The 14,483-nt window shown below is 43.1% G+C and overlaps 2 protein-coding genes across 4 annotated transcripts in view; one reads left to right on the top strand and one right to left on the bottom strand.

Moving 5' to 3' along the window:
• The window catches only part of nin (ninein (GSK3B interacting protein)), a 41,323-nt gene extending 35,093 nt beyond the window's left edge, over positions 1-6,230 (bottom strand). The window contains exon 1 of one of the 3 annotated variants that reach the window (XM_066694907.1): positions 6,076-6,230. The gene's annotated coding sequence lies outside the window, so the exon portion shown is untranslated. The remainder of the gene's footprint in view (positions 1-6,075) is intronic. The other 2 variants (XM_066694906.1, XM_066694908.1) reach the window with 2 other exon arrangements.
• A 298-nt stretch (positions 6,231-6,528) lies between these two features.
• LOC136717320 (lysophosphatidylserine lipase ABHD12) lies at positions 6,529-14,444 on the top strand. Its single transcript, XM_066694910.1, has 14 exons — positions 6,529-6,603; positions 7,510-7,655; positions 8,583-8,713; positions 8,801-8,906; positions 9,949-10,068; positions 10,229-10,259; positions 10,352-10,397; positions 10,566-10,695; positions 11,058-11,095; positions 11,510-11,589; positions 12,084-12,166; positions 13,051-13,129; positions 13,672-13,796; positions 14,139-14,444. The coding sequence occupies exons 2-14, from the start codon at positions 7,540-7,542 to the stop codon at positions 14,164-14,166; spliced, it is 1,113 nt and encodes a 370-aa protein (XP_066551007.1). The 5' UTR covers positions 6,529-6,603; positions 7,510-7,539; the 3' UTR covers positions 14,167-14,444.
• Positions 14,445-14,483: the final 39 nt, after the last annotated feature.

The following is a 14,483-nucleotide window of genomic DNA, read 5'->3' as shown; positions in this document are numbered from 1 at the left end:
TCAATCGTTTGATTTTATCTGGGTTTATGTCTCTGAACATTGTAGCTCTGTAGGATCAAAGATCATTCCGATTGATAGCAATCACATTTTTCATCATTGAAAATATTTTTCTGAACCCAACACTTTCTTGGTTAAGGTCATGGGTTTATACAAAGTTTCCTACTGACAGAATTAAGACACCTATGCCTTATGAAAGGGCACATCAAGTAGCTGTGTTGTCATTTGTGATTGGTGGGTAGGTAAAAGTATTGCTTTAAATCAGGCAAGGCTTAATCTATAAAACTGAGGATAACTGATTTGAATGGAGTCCTGTAAATAACACCCAGAGCAGTGCACAGTCACCTTATCATATATATATATATATATATATATATATACACACACACACACACACACACACACACACACATACATATACACACACACACACACACACACACATATACAGTGGGGGAAAAAAGTATTTGATCCCCTGCTGATTTTGTACGTTTGCCCACTGACAAAGAAATGATCAGTCTATAATTTTAATGGTAGGTGTATTTTAACAGTGAGAGACAGAATAACAACAAAAAAATCCAGAAAAACGCATTTCAAAAAAATTTTAAATTGATTTGCATGTTAATGAGTGAAATAAGTATTTGACCCCTTCGACTTAGTACTTGGTGGCAAAACCCTTGTTGGCAATCACAGAGGTCAGACGTTTCTTGTAGTTGGCCACCAGGTTTGCACACATCTCAGGAGGGATTGTGTCCCACTCCTCTTTGCAGATCCTCTCCAAGTCATTAAGGTTTCGAGGCTGACGTTTGGCAACTCGAACCTTCAGCTCCCTCCACAGATTTTCTATGGGATTAAGGAGGTTAAGGTTTGTATAAAAGGAGGAAGGAGGTTCTCACCCAAGATTTGACGGTACATGGCCCCATCCATCGTCCCTTTGATGTGGTGCAGTTGTCCTGTCCCCTTAGCAGAAAAACACCCCCAAAGCATAATGTTTCCACCTCCATGTTTGATGGTGGGGATGGTGTTCTTGGGGTCATTCCTCCTCCTCCAAACACGGCGAGTTGAGTTGATGCCAAAGAGCTCGATTTTGGTCTCATCTGACCACAACACTTTCACCCAGTTCTCCTCTGAATCATTCAGATGTTCATTGGCAAACTTCAGACGGGCCTGTACATGTGCTTTCTTGAGCAGGGGGACCTTGCGGGGGCTGCAGGATTTCAGTCCTTCACGGCGTAGTGTGTTACCAATTGTTTTCTTGGTGACTATGGTCCCAGCTGCCTTGAGATTAACAAGATCCTCCCGTGTAGTTCTGGGCTGATTCCTCACCGTTCTCATGATCATTGAAACTCCACGAGGTGAGATCTTGCATGGAAACCCAGACCGAGGGAGACTGACAGTTATTTTGCGTTTCTTCCATTTGCGAATAATCGCACCATCTGTTGTCACCTTCTCACCAAGCTGCTTGGCGATGGTCTTGTAGCCCATTCCAGCCTTGTGTAGGTCTACAATCTTGTCCCTGACATCCTTGGACAGCTCTTTGGTCTTGGCCATGGTGGAGAGTTTGGAATCTGATTGATTGATGGCTTCTGTGGACAGGTGTCTTTTATACAGGTAACGAGCTGAGATTAGGAGCAGTCCCTTTAAGAGAGTGCTCCTAATCTCAGCTCGTTACCTGTATAAAAGACACCTGGGAGCCAGAAATCTTGCTGACTGATAGGGGATCAAATACTTATTTCCCTCATTAACATGCAAATCAATGTATAACTTTTTTGAAATGCGTTTTTCTGGATTTTTTTGTTGTTATTCTGTCTCTCAGTGTTAAAATACACCTACCATTAAAATTATAGACCAGACCTTAATCCCATAGAAAATCTGTGGAGGGAGCTGAAGGTTCGAGTTGCCAAACGTCAGCCTCGAAACCTTAATGACTTGGAGAGGATCTGCAGAGAGGAGTGGGACAAAATCCCTCCTGAGATGTGTGCAAACCTGGTGGCCAACTACAAGAAACGTCTGACCTCTGTGATTGCCAACAAGGGTTTTGCCACCAAGTACTAAGTCAAAGGGGTCAAATACTTATTTCACTCATTAACATGCAAATCAATTTATAACTTTTTTGAAATGCGTTTTTCTGGATTTTTTTGTTGTTATTCTGTCGCTCACTGTTAAAATACACCTACCATTAAAATTAAAATTAGACTGATCATGTCTTTGTCAGTGGCCAAACGTACAAAATCAGCAGGGGATCAAATACTTTTTTCCCTCACTGTATATATATATATATATATATATATATATATATATATATATATATATATATATATATATTCAGGCAGGGGACAGAAGTAACTACAAGATCGTGCACCTTGGGAGGAAAAATCATTAATAAATCCCTTCACCTGGAGAGCAAGGGTGACTCAAACTGCTCCCAGATAATGACATAACCTGGACTGATACTGAAATAGCAGCATCTCTGAGACAGGCTTTATATCTGAATCACTGTCCTAAAATAGACCCTTTCTTTGCTCATAGTCCTTTAACATAAGGACTTGCAAGCTCCAAACACAGACTAGAGGTAGTCCAACATGGACAAAGATTTAATGTCTGTTAAAAGGTGGTATAAGGTCACCTGTGAATGTAAGCCTTGATGAGAAAGGATACAATATTTTAGCTATACCAGAAAGATACACAAATCTAAGAAAAACATCACTGTATCTGTAATAACGTTCAAAAGAAATATCAATATGTAAATCACAAACTGAGTTTTACAACAAGCTTTACACGTTGATGTAGTTCCTGAAATATTTGGTTCTCTCTACTCTTCACAAAATACATTTTACTTTAAAAAATAGATTTGTTTTTAGATAATAATAATAACAAAAAAGTATGAGTTTCCTGGAAAGAACTGGAGCACTGGCTTGGAGATTCACAGACACACTGAAAAAGCAAAGAAGAAAAAGCAGCCTATTTCATTAACAGCTAATAAAACAGACTACAATGGTGGTGTGGACAGAATGGAGATTATACAGGGGAGGAGCCGGCCTCGTGGAGCCCTGCACACAGCTGCGGTGCACTGACGCTGTCAATAGTCCTTCAAATGGACCGTCAGCAGCCCAGCAGCCAGGTGTCCCTGAGCTGGCCCAGAGAGCCCTATTCAGCGCAGACAATAGGCTTTCTAAATGCAATCACTGCACCGCACTCCACTGTGTCAAATTAAATGTAACCAAATTAGGGCTCTGCACCGCAGCCGGTCTGAGGATTGCAGGCTGCCAGTGCAACATGAACTCCCTGCTTACGGTGGCCATAATTAACTGATGCATTAAGACTGATGGCAAAATTAGTGAGTGAAAGCCTGCCGATTTATCCTGTTTCTGGCAGTTAAGGAAGGTTACGTTTGTTTAAGACACCATGAAAGTAAAAGGGAAGCCGCACTCTCATTTTGCACTCCAAGGACAAATCTAATCATTTCATTAAAGCAAAAAGGCACCGAAGCACACCAGTGTTTCAGCCAAAAAGCCTTCATCGGGGTGTAGTGAGTCAGCAACAATTAGATCTAATGGCAGGTGAATTCAATTAATCACAAGCGTTAAATAAGTGAAGTTAATGCATGGAATCAGGTAAGTGGGAAACTGTCAAACCATACCAATGACAAACAAATTATGTCATGCTTTATATAAAATCTCACAATTACATATACAAAATATGCATTCACACTATTGACATTATATACACCAAGAACAATGCTGATACCATAAACAGCTAAACACATCAGTGATTGCAGAGAATTTGCATTTTCATTTGAAACTATGATGAGTTATTACACACTTTTCAGACTGATCATTTTCTTCCATACACCAAACCAAACACCCTGCTCCTTAGGCCTCTTCAGGACAGCTGTGTTTAGATCCCAAACTAGAGCTGGTCCCACATAAGAATCACCCATATTCATCCCCCACCTGCAACACCCATGAGGTCAATTTAAATCTGCACATCCCCCAACACTGGCTTTCATGACCAATGAACTTCACGGTAACACTGAACTCCTGGATTCTTACGATTCGGAGGTCCTGACCCTCAGGTTTGACAGCTGCTGTTTTAAAATCGGGGAAGGCCAGCAGAACAAAAAACGAAGAGTTAATCCAGACACCTGCTGTGCACATATGGGACAGTCTTCATAGCAACACACACTCCAAATGCCTCATGGGATTAATGGATGATTCCGGGACGTCTAGCAAAGGGGGCGAGATGACTTCCATCATTTGATCTACATGGGGCTCGCCTCTGATCCTAATTAGGCAAATCTTCCACTGGACACACGGAATTGGTATCCTTGGAGACTTGGAGTGGACACGCACTTTGAACATACCTGCTTAACTGGGCTCTGAGCCAAACACACATCACCAACACACCCACAACACCTGAGTGATACGTGTACAACAAACATGGAAACGATGGGGATTGATTTTCACTCATAGCACTATTTTTAGCTGATTTCACAACTACAATTATCCTATTTTATCCAGTTACAGTAATGTGATATTATAATTATGTGGATTGATGGTTTCTGATCAAGCTATTTTATTGAACCTTTTCATTTGTTTCTTATGCAAGCAGATTGGTTTGTGTAATAAACTACACATGGCCGACTTGCCCAGTCAATGGAAAGAGATTCACTGTGGAGGCTCTGAAGTCACCTGCCAACAAAGCCCTTTTTCCAACAACTGTCACATGTAATCTCTTTAATCATGACTCTGGTGTCATTGCAATGTTTAAGTGATTAATGGGATCCAAAGCCTTCCCTACATAATTTAGGCTTAGACCATGATATAACCATGCACTGGGAGAAGTGTTTTTTTTTTTAGTTAAAAAGCCAATCACCCAGCCTTGATTCATTTATTTAAGAGTCTGTGTTGGAAAGCTATACATGGTAAGTCTAATGGCCAAGGCATCAATACAATAAGACCAACCAATCTGTTCTTACGCATTTGGTATAAAAACAGTATCTATTCATTGGCTGAAAAGACCTTCATGCACAATATTAAAGCACCATGTGCCAAATCACAGCCAATTGGCTTTCTGAGGAAGAGGCACTGGTGTTGTAATACAGACTGTAGTCATATTGGAGTCTCACCACAAAATAATACAATGTCAGACTTCCACACATCAGCCTTGGGGTTGGAGCCTACAAAGTTTAAAGAAAAGAAATACAAGCAGGCAGATCTCGCCTAGGTAAGCAAACACTGAACTGATGAGAGCACAGAAAACAGAGGTGAAAAAGCAATACTTACAGATGAAGGTGAATTAAAGAGACACAGACGAGTGCTCACCCATCACACATAAAGCCTTGGTCCTATATTTGCATTTAATCGTCTCTGTCGTCCCAAAGCACAGCGATCAACAGGCTGCCGGCATCACCGCGCTTAGCAACCGCAACACAAGTCACCAGCAATGAAGTGCAACAGTCAACACAAAGGCCAGGCACACCACACAGCCGAGCACAGGAGAAGCACACGACTCATCGGCACGGATCTAGATGCTTTACACCAACCCGGGCCATTCAGTTTGCCCTCTCAATAAAAGAAATGCGGTAAAGTGCAGGTCAAAACGATGCATCTGTTTGGGTTGCTGTCGCTACTGTTGCTGCTATTTCTGTGTGCCATGATGCAGCAACCCTACAACAGCGACTACACACCATGCATGTGCTCCTGTGCTGCACCGCGGAGCTGTCTGAGCCTCTTCTACGCAAAGGGATGATCTGGCACGACCGATCCCCACCGCAATCAGCGTCCCGAGGTCTGCATGCAGAAACAGCAGGAAAGTTGGCACACTACCGCACAGGAAACCCACGTCCCGGTCTTTGCAAACTGTCTCCCCATCAGCCCCGGTCAACACAGCCGCCTGCAAAGCGAAACAAAAACCCAGCGGTGCCACAGCATAACACACAACCAAGCGGCGCCTTTGACAGGTTGCTCATTCTGGCTCAGCATCCCGGGCATACAGACATGGACTCAAACAAGTCACAATGCACAGCAAAGCGCTGCTTAAACATGAAGAAAAGCAGAGCATTGCATGGACACTCACCCACAGCGCTGCGACCTGGGAGCAATGCCTGCCCCTTCCACTGGCAGCAGAGCAAGCCTATGAGGAGCCTCGGAAAAGTTCAAAAATGACTTGTCCCACTTCCTCCCGGGAGAGCCTGTATCTTTACCGGATAACGGCTCTATAATAAAACCCGCCACTGCGTCCACCCCGTCCCTGTCCGTCCTCGGCCCTTGTGCGCTGTCATGGATATGGGGACCTCTGTGTCTCCGGGTCCCTGAGGTCGGCTCTGCGGAGCTACAGGCTTCGGTCGCGGGTTTTGAACCGCTGGGCTGAAAAGGAGGGGGATGCCGACGCCTCCAGACGTAACTGCGGCGTCCGGGCGGCGCAGACGTCCGCAGCTCTGCGCGGCTCCACCAATGGGAGCGGCGGGAGGGTGCAGATCTGCGCAGAACGGCCGGAGTCTGCGCGGCAAAGGACAGGACTTCCTCCATTCGGGGGAGACTAGCGGGGAGTCGCAGGGCCTTTTCTCGCCCCATCCGATTTGGGGATATCTTGAGTCTAGAAGAGGTATATTAATAGGAAATGTGTGATTTAAAACTGCAGCTGCATCTGTCTGTGCAGCGCCACGTGATGCATTTTCAGATCGAGGTGTTTTCGATGATGATGAGGATGAGGATGCTTTTTGAGTTTGCAGACTTCCTAATGTCGATCTCATGACAAAGACTTCCTTTCCCTGTCGTGGTAAATGTTAACAGTCCAGCTCAAATAGATGCATCTCAGTGTACGGCAGTGGGAAGGGATGTGCAGCCACACCCAAGTCTTATTTTAGATCTGTGATCATAACGGTCTCAGATTGATGTATTTGTGTATTGAGATTATATAGGCTGTATGCATCGTGTTTGTCCTTGAAACTGAAATGACTGTTTACAGTTTCCTCGTAAATAAATTAACAAATACTCATACATTTAATATTCTTTATTTTTCACTATACATTGGCTTATATATGATATAAATAGTCTTAGATCATATAATATAATGCGTTGTTATATATGTATAAGATAAGACTGAAGTGAATATGCATTGTATATTTGACTATTTTTAACAATTTTAATATGTTCTACCTTTATAAATGAAGGACATATTTATAAAGCTATTTATCTGCTTCATAACACCAGCAGACTGTTGAGCATCAATTAAACAACACCGCCCCCTGGTGGACAGTCACAGCGACTCCACCCCCGTGTGTTTTACACTATGAAGAAATGCATTTAAAACAGAACATACATGTACACATCGACCTACCTGTTCCACCAGCAAACGTGCACACATGCTGTGCATCTGTACACACAAGAAGAAGCAATGGCGCCCTGCTGTTTCAGGGGGGTCTCCGTGCGGGCCGGTGCAGTGCAGTCTGAGGACCCTAACCTTTCACCGCTATTCGTGACGTTGACAGCCGCTCTCTGTGCCACTCAGACTCGCCCTGCGGCAGCGGACAGCTAGACAATGAGGAAAAGAAACAACAGCCATGGGTCCAAAACAGCCGGGGAGAAGTCTTCCAGCGGCAGGACGAGGAGGGCCAGGGCAGCCGAGAGCAGGGCGGCCGAGGCGGGCGAGCTGAGGTCAGTGGGTCCGCCGGTGCAGTGTCACTCAAACCCGCACAGAGGGCGAGTCCACCCTTTCCAATCAAATCCATTATATTTCTTGGTATAAAAAGAACACCTTTCCTCCGCACAAATGCCGAGAGGTTTGATCCTGTCATTGGCATGGCTGATCCTACACTGATAGACACATGTGTCCGAAATCGTGACATTTAAAACAAATGCAGGCTGCCGGTGTCTTAGAAAACGCACGGAAATGTGTCGGGTGTGAACCGTAGTGGTGCAAATTCGCATTCTGCCCTCTGCTGAAGATGAAAGTGCAGCACATCAACATGAGCAGGAACACAACCATGCAGGGCAGTGTCTGTCCCTTCACTATACAGTCCTCTGGTCCATCCCCTGCTGCAGGCTTTGTGCAGTGGGGACTGCAAATGCAACAGTAATACACACTTGCCCTGCTCTCGCCCTCTGTGCTCACTGTACTGTATGTATATGTATGTATAGGTGGGTGTCTGATCGTGTCTATTCACACACACTGACTGACAAACACAAAGACACTGATGAACACACACACACACACACACACACACACACACACAGACCAGGTGAAGTGATACAATAATAAGTAAGTATGCTATATGAGCCGAAGTCCCCCTACCACACACCCCTGTCCTCGACCACACGTCCCTGTGCCCCACCACAAGATATTGTCCTCAACTCTTTTGTGACTAACAAACACGCTAACCATTTCTTTACTGTGATTGTCTTAATTTGTTAAAAGTTTATCAGTTATTGACAGCATTTTAAAATCTGCCTGTATTAACTCAAAACAATCTTAAAAATGTAAGTAGATTGTAAATGAAATAAAGTAATGTGAGCTTCATGGATTGCAGACTGTATCTTGCCTGCTTTAACTGCATGTTAAAGTTTACTTTTTTTGTTTCCTAGCACGTCTGGGTCTGGCTGGTTGTCGAGGACTAAAACACTCCTTTTCACCGTGTTTGTTGTTTACTCCTCTGTGCCTTTCATCATCCGTCTGTTCCCAGGAATACTGGCCCAGGTGGTCTATTCTCATTACGGTCAGTTATTAATCCAAAACATCTCATATTAGTTATCCTAAAATGTATTTTCTACCATTTTATATAAAGTGCATTCCTCATTTTCAGTCAGAGTGCCGTTCTTTGTGGATCTTGGGCGTCCAGCTGACCTCTTCCTGAACCATACACTCAACTTCTACCTCATACCCGAAGATGGAGTCACAGTGGGCGTCTGGTGAGCAAAACATATATGTGCAATGTTGAGCCCTGTTGTTTTTGAAATAGGTTTTACCTACAATTAATGTTTCCATCAGTCTAATTTATACACCGATCAGCCATAACATTATGACCACCTACCTAATATTGTGTAGGTCCCAAAACAGCCCTGACCCGTCGAGGCATGGACTCCACTAGACCTCTGAAGGTGTGCTGTGGGATCTGGCACCAAGACGTTAGCAGCAGATCCTTTAAGTCCTGTAAGTTGCGAGGTGGGGCCTCCATGGATCGGACTCGTTTGTCCAGCACATCCCACAGATGCTCGATTGGATTGAGATTTGGGGAATTTGGAGGCCAAGTCAACACCTTGAACTCGTGATTCATCAGACCAGGCCACCTTCTTCCATTGCTCCGAGGTCCAGTTCTGATGCTCACGTGCCCATTGTAGGTGCTTTTGGCAGTGGACAGGGGTCAGCATGGGCACCCTGACTGGTCTGCGGCTACGCAGCCCCATACGCAACAAACTGCGATGCACTGTGTGTTCTGATACCTTTCTATCAGAACCAACATTCACTTTTTCAGCAATTTGAGCTACAGTAGCTCGTCTGTTGGATCGGACCACACGGGCCAGCCTTCGCTCCCCACGTGCATCAGTGAGCCTTGGCCGCCCATGACCCTGTCGCCGGTTCACCGCTTTTCCTTCCTTGGACCACTTTTGATAGGTACTGACCACTGCAGACCGGGAACACCCCACAAGAGCTGCAGTTTTGGAGATGCTCTGACCCAGTCGTCTAGCCATCACAATGTGGCCCTTGTCAAAGTCGCTCAGATCCTTACGCTGCCCATTTTTCCTGCTTCTAACACATCAACTTTCAGGACAAAATGTTCACTTGCTGCCTAATATATCCCACCCACTGACAGGTGCCATGATAACCAGATTATCAGTGTCATTCACTTCACCTGTCAGTGGTCATAATGTTATGGCTGATCGGTGTATTCCAGGCTTTTAAAGAAGTCGCTGGTTGTTGAGTTGTGTTCCCTGTGTTGCATCTCTCTGCCAGGCACACGGTACCCGACAGCCAGTGGCAGCAGGCCCAGGGGAAAGGCCTGGGGTGGTATGAGGCATCGCTAGGAGACGGCGCTCCTGTTATCATCTACCTCCATGGCAATGGGGGCACCAGGTGAGAGCGGTATTAAAATGACAACAGTTGTGCTGAAGCAAATGTGGTGGTAGACTGTAGACTTCCCATGCATCCCTTCCTGAAACCTGAACAGTTTTTTAATGCAGAATCAAGTGTGCAATTTACATATTTAATACCCACTTTGCATCCATTCCTGCAGGGCGACAGATCACCGGGTCCAGCTCATAAAAGTAGGTGTTTTTTTCATGAGTTAACTGCTACAATAGAATATGTATATCCTACGTCGCCCCGCATCCCTCACAATTTCCCGTATGTTTTCCAGGTCCTCAGTGCTGCTGAGTTCCACGTTCTCGCTCTGGATTATAGAGGTACACATCTCTCTGTGGCATTGACCTGTTCTCTGGAAAAGTGGATAAAAGCAGATCTGAATCTCATGAAAATAGAGAACAAGTGTCTGAGAACGATTACACAAATCTACAGTAGTATCCTGCTGGGCTCTCTGTGGATCAGGTTTCCTGTCCTTCCTCCTCTTACAGGTTTTGGTGACTCTACAGGGCAACCCAGTGAGCTGGGCATGACAACCGATGCCCTCCATCTGTACCGCTGGGTGAAGGCAAACAGTGGGGGCAGCCCTGTCTATCTGTGGGGGCATTCCCTTGGCACAGGGTGAGTAGTGCTGTGTGAAACTGAGACAACTGCAGACACCATGAACTGGTCTGGATTTCTACACAGAGCCTCGGTTGCAAAATAACAAACAAAACCTCCAATATTATTGTTAATAATAAAGCATTATAGTTGTCTTTATAGGCATTGATATTTATGGTTTGTTCTTATGGACAGCTGTGCGTGTTTGATAGAAAACTGTACTCGGTGGTGGTGTCATCTTGTGTAAGATGGGAGTTTCTTCTTCAAAATAACGCAATGTTTTTGTGAAATGACACTTTATTTGTTGCACAATAACACAGTTATCTAGTAATATTCAAGTGATATGTGTGAGTAATGCATCATTATACTGCATCTTCCTACAGAGTGGCTACCAATGCTGCACGGAAACTACAAGAGCTGGGTGAGTGTTTCTTTTTGTAATTGAACTGAAATACCCTCAATATCTTTTTTATTACAGAGTTAATCTTTTAAATAGCCTTTTGAAAATCATTTTCTAAAGATGAATTCTCCTCAGAATGTTTTGCACATTTTTATAAACTATGTATTTCTTGACCCAATCAATAATTCCCATCATGTTCACCTTTGGTTTTTAAACCTGACTATGATCTATCTGACAGGGCAGACTTTCTCTATATCACGTCTTTGTCTCCCTCTTGTGATTACTGGGCTGCATGTCATACTGGTGTATCCTGTTGAACTTTGAGTGAGGGGCATTTAGGTTAAAAACTAACAGTGATGTTGGCAGAACCCCTGGGAACTATGTTTTATATCACTGCTTTTCTGGCTGAAGCTAACCTTGATATCCGTGTCTCAGGGAGTCAGGTTGATGCTGTGATCCTCGAGGCCCCGTACACCAACATACGTGAGGAGGTAGCCAACCACCCTCTGGGCCTGGTGAGTACTCTTGCACGCTCTCAAAAGCCATCTGTCTACATCTGCCCCCTGGGCGGCTTTTCTATTGCGAGCAGAAATATGCTTTTATAGCTCAGAAATGCCCTAATTTCCTCCTGCAGAAAAGAATTTACGGCCAGTTATATCACAAAATTGCAATGTAGGAAATGGTTTTCATGTTATGTAACTAACTAACAATATTATTATTATTATTATTATTATTATTATTATTATTATTATTATTATTATTATTAACAAGTTCTTCTGCATGTGGGACATACAGTTACAATTGTGATAACACATACAGGGCACATCTTATTAAACACCTGTTAATGCTATGATACTATACATACAATCCAAAGAAAGATTATTTCCCTCCATCCCATATCAGAAATCCAATCTGCTGTATCCCTGTACTAGATCCATAGATGGATTTCTCCTCTTACTAATTCCCTTTGTCTTGCCCTCTGTTCATTCTTGCTTTTCCATGAGTTTAGATCTATTGTCTGTTTCCAGCTTTTGAGTACTTTTTCCTGGACACTGTGGCACTAAACAACATAGTCTTTCCTAATGATGAAAAGTAAGTGTGATTTTTGTATTAATATAATTTTTAATTTATTTTGCACAGATCATCATATGTCATCGTATCATTTTACATATTTGAACGATCGAGCACATTTTGACAAATATTATACCATCTATAGCTAACAATATATTACATGTTCAGCTTACTCACTTGCAGTTTGTTTCCCATCCCTGTTCACTTTTTAAGGTTTGTATACGTTTGTCAATTTCACAACTCATTCAAGATTTTTTCTGAAGTTTACAATTATTGAATGTGTACAATGTAGCAGTGGTCAGCATTAGTGAATGATAGTGCACAGTGCATGAGATGGCTTAATATTAGGGAGTCCCAGTTCCAGAATAGCATGGTAAATAAATGCTAGGCTACCATTCTTTAACAGCTAACCAACTGTGGAGTTCATTTTCAAAGCATGCACCAGCACAGCTGCTGAGAGACAGGAAAGAGACGAGAACCATTTAGTTATTACTGTCTTACACAGATGGAAATTGGGAGATCTTTAGGGATAACAATTGAGTACGCACAGCAGACTCTGTTGCTGCAGGGTGTTTACCCACAGATGCACCAAATGTGAATCTTTGTTGTGCTGAATGAACAAACAGGGCAGAGACATTACACAACCAAAGCAGGCATGATGCAGCAGAATAGTCACTTCAGTTATGCTGAAACCATTACACATAACTCCAATAACAGCGTTATTTATTTCTCCCCTCCAAAAAAACATCCAGTGATAAAATACATGTGCATGTATTCATATTTTGAAAGAGAGCAAAACCTATATGCGCAATGTTTAGCCCTCTTATGACTCTTATGTAAGTGAATTGCTGTGTTGAGTCGGGGGTTCAGGAGGTTTACAGCTCTCTGGTTTGCTTTCTGTTTAGCCTGAAGATGGTGAGCAGCCCTCTTATGATTTTGCATGCTGAGGATGACAGGGTGGTCCCTTTCCACATGAGCAAGCAGGTATGAGTTGGGACCAGCCCGGCACACACGGCCATTTAGCCATCTATACAAATGGCATTAAAGTCAGGTTACGTTGACTGAAAACTGAGTATAAGACTTCCATTCCCATAGAAACATTATTTGACTCTGACAACTGGACCTTTCGTATTTTCTGTTGTTGTATCCATCAATTGAAATCCATCAAAATACATTTCCCCTGCTTCCAACTTCCAATGTGGATTTTGGTTGGTTACAACAAGTCTCCTTCAGGTGTGGCTTGAAAAGTATTCTCCTGTGTATATATTTCTAGCCACAAAGCAGCTAAAATGTACATGATGTTCCCCAGCCTTTACATTCCCCTATAGATCTTGTCACCCACTACACAAAATTGGACACAACCCATGGAATTTAACTCCCCTTATTTATCTGCTGAATGTAGCTTAGAAATGCTAAAGAAAATATTTTACCTTAACATGCAAGAACTGATGATTAAAAAAAGTGAAAGTAATTTCTAACATGGATGCTTTAAAACGACTTCCTTACTGTTTTGTGTTTTCCTAAAGCTGTATGACATAGCGCTGCAGTCCCAGGCCTCCAAGGGCAAAGTCAAGCTGGTCCCTTTCAGCCGGTCCCTTGGTTACGGGCACAACAGAATCTTCCAGGACCCCAATCTGCCGAGCATCCTGCGGTGAGACACTCATACTCTAAAATTAGCAGCAGAGACAGGCTAATGGGGCCAGCACATTGGATAGGCCAGTTCAACTCACATGATCCTGTTTATTTTTATTGTCAAGTCTTCAGCTACTGGTTGCATGTTTCACACAGTATATTTTCATGGCAAAGTTCAACCTGAAGATATTTGTAAACGTTGGGAGTGGAATTTTTCAGTATATTATACATTTCTAAAGGATCAGACTTCTATGTGAAATCATTGTGTAAAAAAAAGGGCAGAAGGGAGTTTCAGTGTACAAAATACAGGGCACCAAGTTCAATTATGTTTCACTGAAAATGGGATTTGTTTGTATTTCAGGGAGTTTCTACATCCTTTGGCACATTGACCCTTACAAGACCAATAAATCAAGAGAAACCTTGATTCCAGGGCCCAGAGTACTATAGTGTATAGGCATTTCAGAAGACAAGGTTCCATACAAACATTCATGTTTAAGTAGCCCCTTTAAAACCTACTGTTACTGTTGACTTATTTGGCAGTACACAGATGTTCCCCACTCCAAGGGATACTTGTTTTTGCACCGATTGCCCTAGCATTGTTTCTCATTGATTTTGTATAAATGAACTGAAACATACAACTAGATCTAATAAAAAGAGATTTTGATAAGCAGAGTGATTTATTTATATAGGAGAAAACACTCTAGGT

The sequence above is a fragment of the Amia ocellicauda genome, chromosome 21 (genome assembly GCF_036373705.1).
Source record: "Amia ocellicauda isolate fAmiCal2 chromosome 21, fAmiCal2.hap1, whole genome shotgun sequence".
Lineage (NCBI taxonomy): Eukaryota > Metazoa > Chordata > Actinopteri > Amiiformes > Amiidae > Amia > Amia ocellicauda.
The sequence above is the reverse complement of the archived record's forward strand: the minus strand, read 5'-3'. Positions and strand labels throughout refer to the sequence as shown.